This window comes from Amyelois transitella, chromosome 14, assembly GCF_032362555.1.
Source record: "Amyelois transitella isolate CPQ chromosome 14, ilAmyTran1.1, whole genome shotgun sequence".
Classification (NCBI taxonomy): Eukaryota; Metazoa; Arthropoda; class Insecta; order Lepidoptera; family Pyralidae; genus Amyelois; species Amyelois transitella.
The window spans coordinates 8,209,300-8,231,175 of record NC_083517.1 but is presented as its reverse complement, the minus strand read 5'-3'; the positions used below and the strand labels follow the sequence as shown (position 1 = coordinate 8,231,175).

The 21,876-nt window shown below is 35.3% G+C and overlaps 1 protein-coding gene across 1 annotated transcript in view; it reads left to right on the top strand.

Annotated features, from left to right (window-relative positions):
• Positions 1–21,876, top strand: part of LOC106132378 (CUGBP Elav-like family member 4) — a 467,880-nt gene that overhangs the window by 410,114 nt on the left and 35,890 nt on the right. The window contains exon 4 of the mRNA XM_060947645.1: positions 5,989–6,068. Coding sequence (XP_060803628.1) covers positions 5,989–6,068 — 80 coding nt within the window. The remainder of the gene's footprint in view (positions 1–5,988; positions 6,069–21,876) is intronic.

Sequence of the window (21,876 nt, the reverse complement as noted above, 5' to 3'; positions counted from 1 at the left end):
TTTCTAGCTATTTTCCTACAACAAAGTTACCACAAAGCGCACTCGATTATTATTTTTAACCGTGTTTTCAAATGTCAAAAATCGGACGATATTTCAAAGTGAGAACAAATTTGAGGCGATAAGAGCGTCACAGAAGTTGGGCGGGTATTTCATTGGAGTTGTTATCAGTTGGCGGGTCGGGACCTGCAGCCGCGAGGTACCGATGAAAAATAACCAGATGAACTGAGCCAGGACTTGGGTTGAGTCTCGATCGCTCGGTAGGATAAGATTTTTCACAACTCACGAACTTGCGAACCGATAAGCTGTTGAGATGAGCGATATGGTATTTTTTTAAATTAGGATTGGAACACCTGAGCAGGGATATATAAAGATCCAGCAGACAGGTGAGTGACAAGGATGACAAATATTTTGTACTTTGTTTTACATATATTTCGAATTTCATTTTACCGAATGAAATTAACAAACCTTGCTTCCTTCATTTAAAAATGAGAAATAGGAAAGATATGTAATTGATCCATTAAGTTAGTAAAACTAAGTTGGTTTTATTAATATGATTTTTAGATATGTTAAAGTCAGCAATAAGGCAATAATAGCTAGAAAAACAATTTTATAATTTTTTTAAAGATTTAAACGCCATTTAATACAAGTTAAGCACCATTAAGAATGTACAATTATTCTAATAAACATTCTTATAACAAATATTGTGGCCAAATCAATTTTATTCTTTTCATTATTCAGTCATCTCATATTGGGAGTGTTACCCGAGCGTGCTTCTATCAATAATAGTCAGTGATTACTCGGCAAGCGGGGTCGTGTTTACAATGCTCACAAATTCATATCCTATCTTACTGGCTCCAAACTCGCCGGGGAAACTTTAAAATGAAAGATGAGCGCACTGAAGTAAAACTCAGTTTAGTAACTTCACATTTTTCATGTATGTTTTATTAATTTTGTTGCACTTTCCTCTCGTGATCTTGTTTTGACGCGTATCTCTTTGGTCACTGGTGTGTGTAATGACTTTGATGTTGGAGGTTCATCACGTTTCTTTCTGACCATATTGCTATTGCATCCCTAACTATTGACTTTAAGCTCAAGGTTCAAAAATGTAAATAGTATGCAATCGAATTGGGAGATCCTTTACTTGAATATGGTAAAAGACAACAAAGAAAAATGCTTACGTATATACATACATACTTGGGAGCCTTAGACAATGGAATAGCAACATGTCGCCTTACCTAATTTCAATTCCATCACTAAACCATTCAGTTCAACATATGCTTCGAGTCTTTTTCAGACTGGTTCTGTCTACCCCGTAAAAGAAAAGAACCGTTTGTACTGACTTAATTGGGAACTTCCTATTTTCAAGGCTGTTAAGACACCAAAATTGGCAGGTACATGTTTCTACATAAATCATATTGGATCCTCTTGTCCCGCCAAACTCGAGCCGCGACTGAAAAGACATTGATTACTGCGTTACCTAGCAACCGACCCTTGGAGCCCCGAAACTTTCAATGTTAAAATAATTTCGTGGGCCTATTGTCTGAAAAAATACTCAAATTGAAGTTAAAATTCGTTTTGAAAGTGTAACAGCCTTGATTTAATTGTTTGTCGAAGAGTTCCCTCCGGGGTATCGTTTGGGTATTTACACGAAGTGACTACTGTTTGACCCTGGGGTACAGTTACCTAAGCTTGTTTGAATCATTACTAGATATACAGAATAGAATAGATTTATTTTCAAAATTGGAAACAAGGTATCACTTATTGACACATAACTTAAATCTAATTATAACTACTACCTCTTCCAAAGCGCATGTGTATAAGAAGCGGCGGAACAAACTACACTGCAGCATTTTCATCGGACGTCAATTTTCAAATATAGATCTCTTAATGTGTTAGTCTAGTCAGTATGTTTCGCATCACCATTGAAGTAGTAGGTGGGTATTGATACTAATGAACCTAAATATTTAAAATAAAATGTTTTAATTCGTTAAAGAGATTCGAATCGAAATTATCGCCCCTACTCTAAGCCAGTTTAAATCATAGTTGGGGTATTTTCGTCCACCTTTTCTCCAATTGAAACTTGTAAAATTCAGTAGCCTGAAATATACTGCCCTGGTATAACTAAAATGCCGTTATCTGCCAAATCCTTGTTTTAAGTAAAACGTCAAAAACTGCGGTAAAATTTAAACTGATGCCATTCATCAATGAGAACGCCTATATGACTTAAAGGTACCAAAAAGTCGTACATACAGATCGAAAGAGATTTTTTTTCTTATTTTACTGGTAAAAAAGGTGTAAATCCTGATGTCAGATAACGGCATTTTAGTTATACCACGGCAGTATAAAGGTCCCGTCATAACGTTTTGCCTCATCATAAAAGGATCTGATAGTATTCATACTAGTAGACTACTAGAAATTAAAGAGATGCGGATTCAGCCTTAGAACGGGAAAATTACGAGTCAGACATCGTAACCACTCAACCACCGACAATCAATAACATCCTTCACCGCCATCGTATATCTCAAAAGCGTAATTTACCAAACATTTCAAGGAAAATAAAAGACAAAAGATGAAAACAAATGCAAAAATGTTTGCAAATTCGTCTCAACAACGTCTCGCGATGATGTAGAGGCTCGAGATGTTGAGATGTGCCCGTATGTTTACTCAAGATGACGTCTGTCAAATAATAAACGTGGCTCGCGACGAACACAAAAAATGCCCTCAAAAGGCCTTTGACAAATTATCCTGTTAAGTTGACAAGTAAACATCCCGGAACGCGCCCTCGCAAACGCTTCATTTCGTATTGAATTGCCATTCTTTGAGGATTCTATCTATAGCTGTTTGACTGTACGCAATAATTGTTTGTTACGTTCAGAACTCTAGTTTTTTTTTTTATGTCAATGGCATCTGTTCGCTGATCGCAGATTACACTTATCCTTGTTTATTTTAGAGACAGTTAATCGAAACCCGGAAAACGAGCCAATTAATATTTGAAAATATTTCAACACATAAGTATTTTGACTATAGTATATCATGGCATTATTTTACCAATTTAGAAGACGAATATTTAGGCACGCTATGTGAAGAGAAACCCAATTAGACATGTTAGTTATTTCTTGTAATTAAAGCAAATACTGACACGCTCTTGTTTAAACGCTGCCAAACAGAGTTCAAAAACAAATGACGGAACATTCAAAAACGACTGTACTGTTAAATAATAAACAAATATAAACACGGCACATATATTTTAAGTAACAATAACATGAAATCTGAAGTGTCGCTGTATCAGCGACGAGTGCCAAAGTTTTTAACGTATAATGCTTCCGATACATAAAACCATCCAATAATATTTGTGTTCGGCGGCAACGCGAAAACATTTCGGCGGGAGGCGCCCGCTATCGGTCGGCTATAAAGGCCTTTCGCGCGATAAAAACTGATCTGTGAGTTTGTTCGGCAACAACACGAAAACAGATCTTTGGCCGACGGCCAACTTACCTGCTCAGTTGCAGCGACGCACCCCCACCCCCCGCTACCCGAGACCCGCGTCTGCACTTCGTGATAAAGGGTTAACAAATTGCATCCAAGTTCCCAGCACACGTCGCCGAATGTGGAAGCAGTAAATAGTTCCATGTTTGCCGGCGAAGTTTTGACTTCTTTCTCACTTGCCAACTGACGTTCTCATAATGGCTTTCCCGGAGCTACGAACGGGCATTGTAGGAGCCCGTCGCCCGCCCGCGGCGCCGCGGTCCGTCCGCCTTTTTGCCAATTGTCGCTTTTAAATTGTGCGCCTCACAATCCACGTTATTACACCTCCTGCGCCGCCGGTACGGCCGCCCGCCGATCACCGACAAATTGTTTTCGGCCTACGCCTCGTCTCCATTTTCGCGAGAAACAGAACAGTGTAAACACGGTGCGAAGCTTAAAATCGCGCCCTAATTTATTTGAATCGCCATTTTGGAAAACGTTTCAGCTATGGTCTTTCATCCAGTTGAACAAAGGATAATACGAATAAAAGCCAGTCGAGCATAATCGTACTTTAGCCGAGAACTCCGCGCAAGATAAAATAGTCGCCACGTTTTCTCCCGGTTCTACCTTCGCCGGCACTTTTTTGGTGAATTCAAAGCTGATTCAATAAGAAGTTACGAGTGTACTTAGCAAATAGAATACCCGTGTGCTCGGTATTTATATTAGATCCGCGCAGCCCGCATCAAATATCTGATATCATGGAGAGGGTTGCTGAATCTTGATTGTTTATATTCGATTACCTCAAAAACCGCCGGACCGGTTTTAAAGGAGCTCCGACCGGCTTCTGCCTAATCTCTGGAGTGCTCGCAGATTATGCATAATCAATGTGGAGTTGAGTAGTGAACAAATTGTTTACCTTTACGTGCTACGCTTTTGAGAAATTTTCTCGCCTTTAGCTATTGGGAAATGAAATGATGTTGTATTTATTATCTACTTATCAATATTAATATATCTTTTGAGAATATTTAACTTATCTCAAGTATAAGTAACTTATATCTCTAAACGGGATGTAATAATTAAGTTTGAGTACAACTCTAATCAGTAAGCACGACTAACAATTAATTTAAAAATATATATTTAAAGAAATTTGTTACAACGATGTTATACTTTATTGAACATAAACGTGAAGTTTTACGTATCATCCTTCAGTAGCCGACACGGATTGAAAGTTGGAAAAACATCTGGTTGGAAAAATATTGTAAAAATAATTGAGTGATGTAGCCGCCGGGAGCCTCTCGTATAATCCGCATCAGCCGTGATCCATCAGTCGTCATTAAGCGGACATGACGCGGATAGGCGCCGACCGCATTGTTCCACAGACAGGGTTGCCGGTTTATGAAAATGAAATTAGGTAGCCCGCGACTTCATCCGCAAAAAAAATTTATCTAATTACGCTATATTACTGCAAAATACAACTCTTTACCAGGTCTTCTGCGCAGATTATTTAAGTGTGATACCTATATGTGACAACGTTTATTTTTGGAAATAGATACCTACATATTATCGTCCTTATCTCTTGCAGGGGAGACAAAGCCAACAGTCTAGAAAAGACTGGCCAGAAAGACCACGTTTAGCTATTTGGCTTAAAGAGAGAATTGAGATTCAAATACTACCGCCTAATAGAAGAATCCCAAATTTAAAAGCCTGTCCCTTTCTATCTATTTTATTCAAGTATTTTTTTAACTATAATATTGAATTAAAAAGATGGCAGCCCTGGCCATTTCCATGTTCCCTCGCACCTGCGGGAACTAAGATTGATACCGACGTACCACTGCGGCTTGACAGCTTGTTATTGAAAAATTGAGCGATAATCCCCCACGTCCTTGTTTAAGATTCCGCTTTTGCCCGCGAATATTTCTTCCAAATTCAAAATACTTTCATTTCACCTTTCCCATTTTTATTTTCGCCTTTTATTTTACTTCGTTCCGACATTTTCGTTCGCTTCTAATTTGATTTCTTAATTCTTTGGTGAACAAATGATTCTTTCACGTTTCTGAGATAAACAACTGATATATTAAATATATCTCTGCACGTAAATTCATCTTCGTTGTAGTAAATTCTTTATGCTAGTAATAGTGACTGTGTTCTTATGCCCACTCAACTTAAGTAATGATGTAATACTAATATGTAGGTAATTTGATAAATTGATGTTTACCCAACTAACTTTTTGGCAGCTGACCGTGTACTCCTGCAACAACCAATAGAGGCAACTACCTAATCCATACTAATATTTTAAATTTGAAAGTGAATTTATTATTTTCTGTCTTTCATTTGTTAACCACTAAACCGATCTTCATAATTTTTTGCATTTGTCGAATACGGAGAAGGACATAGAGTACTATACACACAGGTAAAACCTAGTTAAAAACATAAGAACGTATAAATAAAAAAAAATACTCATATTAATGCAAAACATATGAGCCGATGAAGAACGTAATCTAACATGTGATATGTTTGTTCCAGGCTGTGCGTTCGTAAAGTTCAGTTCACACCAGGAGGCGCAAGCAGCGATCACGAGCCTGCACGGAAGTCAAACTATGCCGGTAAGCACGCTACCTTATAAATTATCTCGCGTCCAAGCCATAGCATCAAGCGGATAATACAACGATTATTTTGAACGAAAATGTTAGCAATATTCCTGCATTTCTTATTTAATTATTAGCCAATTTGTGTTTATAGATGGGAATGTTGAATTCAAGAAACAATGGTACAAAAGTTTTGCTTCCTTATCTTTAATGGGTAGCTGCATACTCGACCAACTTGCTCACTACGATAAAGTATGTCAAGTATTTGATATTACTAAAGCAAAAACATTTGAATGCAAAATGTATATCTTATAGTTATTAAAAGCTATACATATCCCTTTATGCAATTTTTCATCAATAATTCAATAATCATTCAGTCAACAATCAATTTCATTTATCATTTTCCTTTGCTATATTTTTCCTGTAATTTATTGTTCTAATTACAAAAAGAAGTTATCTTACTTCTTAATATTATTTGTATTAAAGGGTCCCATGATACATTCAGAGCATCACTTATTCATTGTAAAATAACCCTTAATCTGATTCACATAATAGTCGAAATACAATAGGCTTTTTATAAGCAAAAATTTAGACTTGCACCATGCCCGACCGTTGTCGGCGTACCATTGAGTTATTTGCGTATCTATGTGTACGATGATAGAATAGTTAGAACTCATCGGCTTCCACTTGCATGTTCAGAATGTAATGTCACCACTCACCACCCAACTATGTGATCACGATTGGCTCACGTGATAAGGGAAGTAATTCGGCGAATAAACACACATACACAAATATAGTCAGGTATATATCCCTTGCAGGGTAGGGTATAGACGTAACAGAGATAATAGTTAGTGAATAAAATTAGGTAAAAACTAGATAGATCAACAACAGTTTTTTGATTAAGAATAATTGTTGCGATTAAAATGTTTTAAAAAGTTTGTATTGAGTGTAAAATAGTAGCCGGGGACGTCCTGACGAAAGGTCAAGTCAAGATTTATCTAAATCGGCGAGCTTATATCAGTAATATATGTGGACGAGGCGAAAGAGAGAAGAGAGATGCAGAGATCGTGAGAAGTGGAAAGATGTAGTATCTTTCCAAGCCTTCGGGAAAAGGCATGATTTTATGTATGTATGTATCAAGCTATACCCATATGATGATGATATGAGATAAATTATTTCATGTTAACATTTTATACGTACTCGTATCAATATCCCGCAATAACCTCCGTCTATGTTCACTAGAGAAGTGTACGAATTTACGGCAAACAAATGACAATCGCAAGTTTATGACAATGTTTACCCGGGTTCCATTCCCATTCCGATTTTAAATTTATACAGGGTTTAGGGGGAACGTCTAGTCTTACAACGTAGATTTTACACATATTCAGATTTATCTTAACCCTATAAAAGAATAATGGCCTGTCATAAAATTTTATTATCAGCAAACATTTTTAAATTTTTAAGTCTTTCACTCTGAAATGTTGTGAATAAAAAAATTATAAAAAGCATATTATAGTTGTTTTTTTATTAGGTTTATATTATTATAATCATATATTTATTAGTAGCTACAATGCGAAGCAGATAAGTTAGATTAGGTTTTAGATTAGATTAAGATTAATATTAAAGAACAATGTCAGATAGGCACTAACTCTAAAGAATATTTGTAACCGACAGTACTGCCTTTAAAAAAAAATATATCTATAACTATAAAATCGTCCATAAAAATCAAAACAACTACAGCCGAAAATAAAACACAAAAACACTGGAATTCATCAATAAAACGTTGTTAACCGCTGATTAAACGCATCCATCATTGGAGTGGGTGACGGGACATCGCTGGCGAAGTGTTTGTGTGTGCCAGCAAATATTTTAAGAGCGATAGTAAAACAATCGCGATACATCGCCGCGCCCGTGTCGATAGCTTCGTAAATGTTTGCCGAACGCTCAAATGAAGCGATCGATGTATTAACACGTCTTGCGAATCGAGAGTCCTATTACGTGTATGATTTTTGTTTGGTTGCTTACGTGTGAGGTTTAATCTAATATTTGTCATTACTTGCATCGATTGACAATAATTATTTTGATACATTTCGTTTATTTCAATAGTAATCGTCAAAGAATAGGGTTATTATGTAAACAAGTGCATTATGTCATTATAAATTATTTGAAATTAATGTCATATAAAAAAACAGATTTCTTATAAATTATCCCAAACCTAAACGTAGTCCAACGTCAACCATATTCAATCTAAGCAAACAAAAACAACGGCTCATTTTTAATTTGTTCAAAAGTTAGCATTTACGAAACATGCCAACTTTTTCATAACAAGCGACGGTTTGCAAGTGTCTTTTGGTCAATCTTGTAGCCCCAGGTGCTATCGACTCCCACGCTGATCGGAAACAAAAAGTATGGGAATTGACGGTCTGGGCCAGACGCCCAACTTTTTAATTAGTGGTTCAATAACGTAGGCTTATATCGACCGTGTAAGCAGAATCTGCAGCGTTTCACGTAAAGAATATCACTCAATCTTCTTAGCAAGATAAGAGGCAGTAATTAGATACCTTTTTGTAAAGAGAGACTTACGGTTTAGTATCTTTTTGTTTTTATATAATGCAATTTCGTCTAAAGAGTTCACGTGTATAGGTCTCTAATTATGCCGTAAGGTATTGAAACCTTTTTTGTTTTTGAGATTTCTACTGATAGTTTCTACTTGTGCAACATGATGCTATTTCGATAAATTTTACATTCTAGTCTCGTCTTACTTTACTCTCTAAGAAAACATTTTTTCTTTTAATTTGTCATGCCTTTGTTATTATTAATGTTTACTTAATTCATTTAAAAGCGTAAATATCGAATTCCAATTCGACCAAGAGTCGTATAGCTTGACTGAGCTAGCTGTCCGTTACAGCACACCCTTACCGATTCAAATATTAATAAGCACAATATCTTTAGAAACCTTCTTTCTCTTATCGCATGAAACACATGCTCGGATCTACATATAACCAGTCGTTAGCAACAGCTTATTAAAACCCTTTGTGACAGTTAACTTCCTAGTTTAATCCTCGTAAGTACACTTAAGTCCATTATACCCGAACGGTTTTGTCTTCAAAAATGCATGCTCCGAAAAGCTGTTAGCCCGAATTCAGTCGACAAAAGTACTAAAATCACCTGTCCAGCGCAGACGCTTAACTTTTTAATTAGTGGGTCCGGAGCGTAGGCTTACATCGGCGTGTTGCGGAAATCCGCTGATACTCATTTTCTGGGTTCAGCGAAAATCCATTCACTGTTATTTGGCTGAAAGGAGAAATGATCCGCGCGTCTGGTACTTTATGTGCCACTTATGGTACAGGAATTGATAAAGATTACGAGTATATGTATAGAACAAGATGATGGTACGTTATATTGAGGAAAATCATCGGTAAATGATTCACTAATAAATTATACTTATGCTATTTTGGATCAGAATATATTATAGAGGTTATTTTGTTTTTATTTTTCATTGTTTTTCTAAGTATACCAAACAAACATTATTTCTATTTTCAAGATGTACATACGAATGTATGTTCGATTTTTTGGTAACATTGAACATTTTTCAAATTAAATAATAATTTGACGAAGCTCTAACTAGACGTCAAACCACAAATTAAATTTCTTTAATAAATTATTTAACTCTATCGGTAAAAAATACACTGTCTCAATATAATCTCCATCCCGGTTAGCTCACCAAGCCTAATCTCAATTCTCCTAAAATCCTCTTTATTCATTCTAATAAAAGTTAATTCAGTGTAATCGCGGCCCACGGACCAAACTAAAAGGAAGCCACTCGGCCCGTTCTGTTATGATAATGGCCGAGTACCTTCGATATTCTTCATGCAAATGCTTGTCGCATTTAATTCCAGGTATAAAATCTCCTCTGCGCACGAATAGACATTTATAAGAAATGCAAAGTCGGAACGGTTTCTCAGGACGCCAAATAAAAGCAAAGCCACGCTGTTTACTTAGTAATAGTGGTAGCTTGAATACTTAGTCGTTCAAGTTCGTTTGAATACTATCGTTAAATCAGATATCCTATTGAAAATAATCGCAATGAAAGCTTTTTGTTGACTACCTGGAAATACTCTTAGTCGGGTTTAGGAAATCATTTTCTAAGTCAATTAATAAAAGTACCACTCTAAAATACCGCAAAATCAGGCAGTTTTTGCCGTCAACTGGATGAATTCACGAGATTTTCTCTACATGGAGTAATTGTACATATGTTTATACGAATTACAACCAAAAAAACTATATACTTAGCTAACTTTTCTAGTTGTTCGCTCAGACAAAAGACAAAATATAATGTAATAAAAAGGTTGACTTCTATAACTCGTTCTTTTGGGTGAGGAAAATGAACACACAGTCAAACCCAAACAAATTAAGACACGTACACTTACAGGGAGTCGTGCAAAAAATTAAGGGTGCCTCACTTATCTCCGATAGGATGATCTCCAATTCAGTGAAGCTTACTCCGTAATCAAGTGTAAACTAGTCCGAGTTGTCACGGAATTGAGTCAGGTCCGCTTTGTCACGAAATTGGCTAAGTAAAAATTTTTTTTGACAAACCACTTTTATTTTATTTTAAAGAAATAGCTCTTATTAAACTGGTCCTACAGTTTTTTTTCTCAGTGATTTAAGAAGTTTTTATTCAAAAATAAATGTGTTACTTCATACTCCGAGCAGATTTTCGTTACGGTGTTTTCTTACGATAAACCTATATTGCTTTGTTGGTGGCGGCGCTAAATTTGCGCGTTTAGGTGGCGCTAATTTCACGCGAGCGAAGCTATAAAAGCTAGAAGAATTTCATAAAATCAAGCCAGATATTGAAACAACAAATACCTGTTTATAAAAATGTCGCTAACTAATGTATGTAGAATACTCTCAATCAATACAATATATGTTAGGAAAACTTTACTTAGCCAATTGAGAGTCAGGTCCGTTTTGTCACGGAATTTCGGCAGCAGCGCCCGGTGCCGATTCCTTTCAGTGCCGGCACAAAGCCCCGTCAGCCCCCGCCCTACGGATTTTGTCCCTCTAATGACCTTTTTGCTCGCCGCTCTCGTGTTATTGTTTAAAATATTGATTGAGTTGTGACGGATTTAGTCGCCCTATTGTTTGATTAATTAATACTATTTAATACGTCAATTGTTATAAATACGGCCTATTGTTTAACTTTTAAGAGGTTTATTTTTGGAACGGACTTGATTTAATTAAACAATACAAGTTTTTTAATTGATAAAGGAGGTGATTTGACTGAGTTTAAGAAAACACATGTGTAAATACAGTATAAGTGATCTCCAACGATACTTTATAGCAAACTAGAGGGGCATAGCGATCATGCTTAAAAACAAAGGGGAATAGCATTTAATCAAACCTACACAAATTTCATATCTATCATATTTTTATTGTTATACTGTACAAAAGCCTTTCTAGAAACTGTTCATGGCGTATAAGGTGTTACTTACGTGCTATTCTTAGCGGACTCCACAAAAGTGCAAAAGATAACAGAATCAGCGATAAGTATGCATTACGAGAAGTTTTATTTGTGACCTCTCGCTATCATCTCGCATCGTTACATCTATAATGGCGGTTGCAGAAACATAAATAATTCAAATTGCACCGAATCGGAAGAGTTCTACATTCCTCTTATCTTTTCTTTTGTCGGACCCTACGCTTGGGCTGACCCCCGGCATAAAAGATAGGTGCCTTGCGTCACACAATAAATTCACAACGAGATATCTATCGGTTTTATCTGTCTCCTCTCGATAAATAAAAAAGGACAGAACTATATAGCTCCAAATTAGTTAGCGACATTTTTTTATCGATAAAGATTTGTTTTTTTTAATATTAAGCTTGATTTTATGAAATACAAGCTTTAACCCGCAACTTCTCCCGCGTGAATTTAGCGCCATCTACATGCGCTAATCTTCTTTGTTCAGACTCCTTATTAATTAAAAGCAAAATTTAAAGAAGATTTGTTTAGTAAATAACCTCGAAGACACAAAAACAAACAAAAAACCTACTTTCGCATTTATAATATTGGTTGAGATTTAGTATTCAATTCTATTTATATTTCATACATAATATCATATTTGTAGGATTTAGGCTTGTTTGAAAATTTAACGTAATCGATTTGAAGTGGAAGTTTACATTTTGTATGATATCTTTTCAATATTCACATGAAAGAACCTGCGAGTGATGTACATTGTACATGGTTAAAGCTAGCCTCAAATTACAGGTAGAAAGCTTAAAAATATGGTTGTATTACCAATACAATTGCACTAATTTTAAAAGGTACACACAGTATTTTTATATTAACCCGAAAAGAAAAACCAATCTTAATAAATCGAAAGTCGTCAGAAGGGACGTTGTAATTCTATTGTTTGATGACATAATCTCCAAGTTTTAATTAAAAATATCACAGAGAATATTAACTTTCTTTTCCTCGGGATACCTATTTTTAACTTCAGCAAAATTTCTATTTTTTTATTGTTAGCTGTTTCTAAATTACTTCCTTTTTGAAGCACTTTCCTAACGCCTTATTGTTATCAGCCATTGGTTATTATACAATACTTTTTATAAATGAAGACTCCCAGGTTGTAAAGAGTTTTGCATTTGCACGTTTCAATAAGTAAAACGAAATGCATTTTACAGTGAGATAATCCAAGAACTGTATTCATAATTGATATATAGCAATTGATGCAAAAGCATTTTAAATTTATATAAAACTATTTTCAATTCAATTTAAAGATCGGTCCTTGTCTTTTGTTGTTTTTCTATCCAAAATCGTGTGAATAAATAATTTCCTCTTTTAGCAGTATATTTCTGTTTTTAAAAAGGACCCACAGAGCTCCATCCTCACAGAACGACAGTCAAACTCTTAAAAGGAAATGTAAAACGTATAAACAGAGCAAAGACAGGTAAAGAGGCTGAGGCGCACAGCTCCGGTTGTTATTTTTGATAATTGGGGCCCGTGAAGCCTTTTGCGGGTCTTATTAGGAATTTTCAAGTGTTCTGTTCCCAGCCCGCGGCGACGGTAGGGTTTTATTTATTTATAATGTTTTAAGAGAATATTTTCATGGACCGCGTTCAATTTTTGCTATTCAAAAATGTAAGTGAAACATCGTTTAGTGTAATGAAAGATTGTGCCCTTTTAAGACCTACTATATGATAAAATGTCATTTTTTATGGGTAGGCAACCATCAACTGCCCATATGATCTTACATTGGATGGATTTATCAGAGCCGTACAACATCATACACACTGGAACTAGATTTTATTTACAACTTGAGAAAATAACTTCATAATCACGTTAACAAAGCATTATATATCTGCCCAAGCTAAATAGGTTCCTAAATAGGCAATTGCAGTTTTGAATTCTTCTTACTGTGTTAAAACATGAAATTATTATGTATGCTACGTGGAAGTTCGGAAAACCTATCGGAACTCTGTCAAACACACACCGTACAGATATATTCTTGTTATGTATTCAGTCTTACGACTTCATAAAATAAACCAGTCGTTACCAATAACCGTGAACTGACTCGACAAATTATGACATTCCCAACTTTATACTCGTCCAATTCACATCGCTTGCAATAAAGCGGGGTATACAGTATAACCCAGGTATTTTATGTTTTCATCCGACATAAACAAGCGTAGGTTGGTAGCAGGCCTTCTAACGCGGCCGGGTTGCGTCCGTCCCAAGGCGAGACGAGGCAATAAGCCTGTATTAAATGACAAATACACATCCTCCGGGAACCAGTTATAAAGGTCGTTATGCATGGCGCAAGTGTTGAGAACTGGGGAGGAGATAATGGCGACATAACGATAAATAAAGAACTAATTCCTTGAGGTGCACTCACAGAGTCTTCCGCACGCAAGCGTTGTTTTGAAGTTTGAGATGAGTAATAATATTAAAGTAATGATATTATGTAATACGATTAGGTCTGTCGTTTCTTGCATTTCATACATTTCATGATGTGATTTTAAGTTATAAAGAAATTATAAAAATTATAAAGAAATCTCTGTGACAAGAGCTCATTGGCCAATTCATGTGAAAAGTGTCGCTCTACTTAATATAAACGTATAATCACGTCTGCGTGAGGACTTTGTTTGACATTCACATAGTGACAGGTTACTAGTCCATCACCTTAAAGAAGAATCCGAGAAAAGAAGAAGCGAGATAGAGTACCTAGTCTTATTCTTTTTTTATTGGCGCCGGCAACCACACGGCATGGCACTCTACTTAATACTTAAAAATCTATATGTATTACCTTCCCTTACCTTGCAGTTATATATCCAATGCAGTTAAAATTAACCAATAATCGTGATATAACTCGGTCGTAAGATCGCACTTGCGTTTCTGCTTTGATCTTCATAACCCAATCTTTAAGACACCAAATTTTAGTTCTAAAAATGTCTACCGCAACTTACAGCTCAATTCCAAATTAATAATCGAAGTCTCAAACTTTGTTTTTCTTGTTGATTTGGTAACTTCGCCTCTATTAAACAATTGGAAACTAATTAAATGTTAGAAACAAATTACTGTCTATTAATTAGTTAGATACTTGTCATTATCTGTTTGACTAGAAATTTATTATTAACTAGCTGGTGACCGGAACTCCTCAACCACAGGAATTTCAAAACTTACTGAGGTAAGGAAGCCTCACTTATGGAGAAAATGCTTACAATTAATGGGTAACTGGACTGGAAGGAGTTCCAACCGAGAGAAGTTTATTAGTTCATCGTGATATTTAAAGCGTCAAGCAAGAACAAAATACTTAGTAAAAAAAAATTCTTCTGTACTTTTTTTTATATAAAAAACAGACTCTGGGCATTAAATAACACAAGATGCTGTTGTCAAAAAAAAATAATACACTTGTCGATGAGACCAAAAGAAAATTAATTCTTAAGCTATACAATTAATTAGTTTCAATGCAAACACGCCCGTCGCTCCTGCCTCGAGCCCTGACGATGAACACCGTTAGAGGGCGCTGCGCACTATTTACAGAGCTTATGGACGAGGCGAGCGAAATTAAGAGATTCTCCGCGGCGGCACAAACAGTGTGGAACGACCCTTATTAAAATGAACCCACCCATTTTAAAATGAAGACGGCGTGATAAGGCGCCATATTTGTTTAGGAATCAGCGTTTGCCCCTCGTAATCATGCTGTGATGTGTGTCGAGACGATTTCGTAGACTGGAGAATTACGGGCTTATGAGTGTTATTAAATACATGGAATACGCGTATATGTATAGTCGGAGCGGTTCGTCGAATTTGCTGGGTGCTCATTGTTTGTTAAGGCCGTTTGAATGACGAGGTGTCAAGACTGAAGCCAATATATATATATAGATAAACTATTTATCGCACCAAAAGAAAAAGAAAATCAGAAATTAAACACAGGTTACAAGGTACATCATACCTTGATCATTTCGTACAAAATTGTTTGCGATAGTACTTTAAATGGACCGAAGGAACAATGACTTTTAAGTTGACGGCAATGTTATTGCTGAATAGGTACAATTGTACAATTATTTTTACCTTTTTTCCATCTTGAACATTACCTGTCACTGTCTTACCTAAATCTGGTGCGACTAGAGTAATCTTATTATTCTGATTTCTATGACATATAGGAGAAATAACGTTAAAATTATGTACTATTAACTAATTCATTTTGTTTGATTAAAATTTCATTTTGAACAAAACCAAGGGAGCATGTTTGTATTTGCCATTCCCTCTTAAGCCAACACGAAATCTCGGTTATATAGGCAAATTCGTCTCCCCTTAACAATGACGAATGGACGGACGGCGACACTGGATTATATAGTAATACGAGCCATGTCGAGGGAAATGTGAGTTTATGGGCGAATGTAGAGATTGCTGGTTAGCCGTGCGTCTTCTCTGTTTACAAATAAAGAGTAAAAACAGCCTTTTCTGAAGTCAGTTAAAAGACATGAAAGTGCATTCTTCTTTTTATCTTTTTAATAAATGCGTATAAATATTTGTCTCATGTGATTTTTTCAATCATTACACAATTGACGAGTGACAAAATGTTGCCTTATAATTACCTACTATGAAAATAAATTCCAAAATGGATTTCTACTTTTTATTCCGGAATATCCATAAAAATTAGAACCTTTGTAAATATTTATATAGAAAGTGAAGAACCAAAATCTCGTGCTTTTGTGTGCATTAACAAAATAAACAACTTCTTGAACGTTGTTATTTAAGAAAGCATTATATGTAATACATTTTGCAGTCCAGAAACTGTACTATTCCTACTGAAAAATCATCTCTCCTTAGACGCTCAATACCATACTGAGTAGTACTCGTATTACATAAGGAGTACAATATCTCACAAACACAAAACATTTTTTACAAAAATAGGTTCGCTCCGGCAGCCCGATGGGAATCGAAGCCGTATACTTTGCGCAGGTGCCACTGTGCTCCACTCACTTAAACATATGTGAAGGAACGTATTTTCTTTAAGCAAACTAGAATTTACAGAGTGTTTTAGAGAAATTCTAAAGAAATTTTTATTTTTTAGCTTAAGTGAAGTTTTTTCGATCTAATTTAATAATGTTCCCTCTTGATAAAAAAATTCATAATCACATTTTTATTGGTTAATCTAAAGTTTGGTGTCTGCCATAAGTGCTTTTAATGATATTTATGTTTGCTGTGAAAAGGTTAAATAATATGAACTACAGTTTACACAATAACGTTTGCAGAACCTTCAAAGAAGGCAAAACAAAAGTTCCACACGTCCTATTAAAAATATTTCTATCGATAATCGATCAACTAAACCATTTTATTACTAATCATTAAGCTATATAATAAGTTTCGTGTAATGTGAAATTATACATACATACTAATTGTACCTTAACATTGTAATTTATTTCTATGTAAAATGGGAGTTTGTAAAAAATATATCCCGAATATTTTTTTCTTTTACAACTACTATCACGCTACAGTGGCACTAATCACAAAGGGAGTCTCCCTATAAACTGGCACATAAGATTAAAGGGTTATAAAACGAGGAGTAACGAAGAGACACCGCGATCAAGCAGCGCTTTTAAGCCTCCCAATTATCCATTATTTTTTCTCAAAATTTGAATTTATAAAAATTATGTCTACCGATTTTTTTTCACCCACAACTTCTCTCACGCATCAGTGGCACTAATCACAAAGTGCCTCCCTATGAACTGGCACATAACAAGATTAAAGGGTTGTAAAACGCGAAGTTGCGTGGAATCGCAGCCGCCCGCGACCAACCGGCGCGCTGACGGCTGCCGTCTCAAAACTTTACCCGTAATTACACTCAACTGTCTCTTGATAGTCTTCTTAAGTTACAACTTCCATATCGTGTCGGCATCTTACGGGAATTTAATATAATATTGTTCTAAAGTACGCCCAACGAGCGGTAAAATTGGCGCGGGGAATATCTGTTTTGTTCTACTTTTTTTTTATTTGAGTTTAACTTTTGTAAATGGTGCTTTTGTACGGTTGTATCATAGTATTGGCTTTTTAGGACTTCAGAATTGAGGGTGAAAATCGAAAATTATGCGACATTTTTCACCAAAGTTATCAAATTGGTACCTTGTACTCGTACCATAAATACTGTGAAACGTAAATTGAGCGACAAAAAAAACTATATCACCTTCGCAATACTGTTTATAAAAACATATATCACTATAACAAAGTAGGTATTTACAGTTATTTTCGCACGTTTACAAGATCTCATACACACCGCAAACCCTTTTCTCATTTAATCAAAGTAAATAATATGGTGATGCTAAGAAACTCTTCGAGTGCTACGAAACGCTACGAGTGCTACGAAACGTTACGAGATGCTACGACCGCTTTACTGCTTTCACGTAATATGTTTTGCATATCAAATGTTTTATGTAATGTTATAGAAATTAGAATATATGGGTATGATCAGCAAAATAGAGACGCTATGCTGGGATAGTCTCGAGAGAATGTATAAAGATACAAGTATTATAGTATCATTTTATGTTATGTATATTGTCACACCCATTTTCAATGGTTTAAGCAGATATTGTGTATTTTTGCCGTACGGTTTCCGGCACTATAGAATAGGACCACTCCATCTCTTTCGCATTGATTCTTCTTGTAGGCGATGGAATAGCAACCTGTCACTACTTGAATCTCCATTCGATTACGTGTGCGTGGCCTTCTGGTCTGTTCAAGGCTGTTGGCTTTGTTTGCCCCACAAAGGATATAGACGTACTAATGTACGTATTCTGGATTTTTTAAACTAAGACTAATTTCACTATCGCATATTAAATACGCCCGAAAGATTTATAAGTGATTCTTTTTCGTTTTCTGATTATACAGTAATATTTTAGGGATTACTTAGAGCCATAGCAGTTACATGATATATATTTTATATATACTCGCCAGATTTATGTTCAGTTTAGTCCTTTATTTAAACCTAATAAGACAAATAAAAAAAAATCTTACATAACGACGCCAAGATCAAGCCCACAAATTTAATCTGCACTTAACAGAATTGGATTGGATCATTCTATCTCATCCTTTTGACATTTCAAAATACTTTTAAAATACAAATTAACCAAAGCAAAGAAAAAATCCCACATCTTCAAAGGCACGAAATTCAGCGATCCAAACTTGAAGTAGTATATGAAGATAATTGACATTTTCCGCTACCCGTCCCCGATCTTCAGCGCTCTTTTACTGTAAATATAATCAGGTAATACACTTCAAGAACCTATCTGGAAGCTATTGTTCTAGCGAAGTTATGAAGGCAGCGTACATCGCAGCGTCTGGAAAATCTTATAGAGCCCTGTAATACAATTTGCCAAACGTTCGGAAATCTTATGAAAGTCTTATAAAACTCGATGGAGAATATTCCGTCATTACCTTAAGGCAGCTGTAAATCGTTTTCGGTTTTCATAGCCATCTTTGACAATATTGAGACGTCTTCGGCAGGGACGTAGGTAGGAAGCTTTTGAGAAGTTAGGTAGGAAAGAATGTTTGGGAAATGGGTTTGACTATTATCAATACTATCATCAAAAAAAATGTCGACGTTTTTATTGATTCGTGGCCTAACAGACAAAAATTACTTAATTGAGGTTCTATCCAAAAGCGATCCTTCAAAATTAATTTTTCGATTATTAAAAATACTTTCTTTTTCAATATCTAAAGCGTCCTTCGCTTGTCGGCCTGAGTACGGCCCCGCATCATCGCCGTAGATCTGATAGAACATGGATATGTAAATGTTTTCAATAAGGCGCCGCGCGGGCCGTCGTCGACTATACACATGATAATTTGGCACATCAGGGGCACATAGACGTTGGTCCCGGTAGGTCGGGAACAAGTTTCCTGGGGCGCTCCTGAAGTTCTTGTCAGTTTAGTGTTTTTATCATTGAAATTGAATCATCATTTAATGAAATCGTTTAGAAATAAAGCACTATAATTTTGGTTGTAGCAACTGTAGCGGGCTATATCGAGAGAACAGAGTGAAGACAATTTTCAGATTTTTCAGATAAGAAAATGCGACTTAAATGCTTTCCAAAATTATCATGTGTTATCTTGTCCTAATTGTCCTATAAGAGGCTCTTAAAAAGGCAAACATGTGTTAATAACTATTGCGTACGTTTGAAAAAAAGTAATTTAATATTTCGCTTTTAATTAAGATTAATAAATCTCCCTCACTTGTCGACCTAAATACGGCTCTGCGTCATCTGCGGATGTTATAGAATAATTTGGTTTTCAATATGTCGACTACACACATGATAATTTAGCACATCACGGCCACATCGACGCTATTCCCGGGTACATATTGTTATTCCCGAGTAGGTACATACACTCTATTCCCGGTAGGTGGGAACAAGTTTACCGGGAGTCGCTGAACTTCGTGTGAGCTTAGTGTTTAGTTGGTAATTTACATCAATAAACACGTGATGGAGTTTGGCGCGTGTTCGGTTAAAATCGGACGGTTTCATGTTTATTGATTTTGTATTTATACCGTTATATGTTGTTCATTGGCGGAAAAGGCAACTTAAAACTCGAAAAAAAATTGAGAGATACCATATTCCAAAAATGTAAAGGCCTGAAATGAAAAAAAATGGTAGTATCCCAATTCTTTTGATTGAAAAAGCATTGTTAAGTTAGCACAATAAAAACTAATTTTGATTTGCGCTTATTACCTTTTCTCACCTATAATTCCTCCGTTAACAAGTTTTTTTTTCTGTTATCTTATACATTGACAATTCCATATAATCCTTATTTGGATCTACCTATTGAATTCCTCTCAATTAATAGGAGAAGGCGCGGGCTAATGTTATGCAAACCCACTGTTCAGTCGGCACTAATTAGCTTTGTTATTTTATGTTAATATACTTTCTACCCGATTACCGAGGTAACAATGGCTGTCTGCTCTAGTTGGGTCTCCGATTGCCTGTCTGAATAAGCCGTTTTCAATTTAATTCGGTTTTGATAATGGTTAAGAAAAAATCAGGCTGCTAACTTATATTTTGAAAACAAAATGCACGAAACCAATGTGGGAATATGGACAGGTTTTGTATTGTATGTTACGTATTGTTGATTTGTTTTATTAAAAGTGAATGAAAAAAGAACTAAATCAAGTATTAACGATAATTTTGCATAAGAATTGTCAAAAATATCAACATATTATCAAATATGAAAATGGTCAGCACAAAGCTGAGATGATTGACAAATATAGTTAACTTTAATAGGTAGGTATCAAGGTAGGGGGTATATGTAGGTTTATAATTTGCTTTCATTGTAGAATTATTGATTTTATTACCAACATGGGGTAAGTAATTTTATGATAATTACACACTATTAAAATAACGAAGTAGGTAACTAAAATTTTAAGTCGGAGGGTACTTTGATTTGAAACATTACCGCACAATTTTATTGAATATTTGGTTGAAATTGTTGTTATAGACATGCATTATTTGTCATCACTTTGTTGTTTACAAATATAGGCACTAAAGAAAAACAAATTTAATCCCTGGGAAAATTAGAGAGTATCTACAACCATACTAGCATTATAAATTATTTATGTTATTATTGTTGTAAATAAACTCAATAACTACTGAACTAAAGATATAAGAGACGGAGACAGGAAAGACCTTCAAGAGTTACGTAGACTATTTTGTTTCTAGAAATTCCCATGGTAACGAAACCGCGCGTATATGCTAGTAAGAAATAAGTTTAATAAGTTATCAAACTTCACATCTGTCTGTGCATGAATATATTTAATGAAGACATCTCAACATTTGCAACATGCCGGTTAAGATTTTGAGTTAATTAACGTATCGAGTGTCATTAGGAATTGTTTAGTACTAGTTCGTATATAATACATTCTCAACATTAATGTATACTGTTCATTCATTATCTAGCATTAAATACAGTCAAACAAGGCAGACTTGATATAAAATCAGGTAATACATACAAAACAATTAGATATTCATTTCCTTATTCTGATCCCATACGAGCTACTCGTATTGAATTAAAAAATTTGATCTCATAACTTTGTCCCGTATATACACAAACGATGGTCTGAAATTCAGTGCTTTTTCTTTAGTCAATAAACTAGGTGATATACAAAGAGAAAGTTATGGTTACACAAAATTGTATCAATATCAGTAAAATGAACTTACTCTTCGCATCAATATGACTGCTTTTTTAACTATACATCTAAATATCTGCAAAATTGTGTAGGAAAAATAAGCGAATTCATTCAAGTATGTGGCCATCATCTTCATGATACGAGAT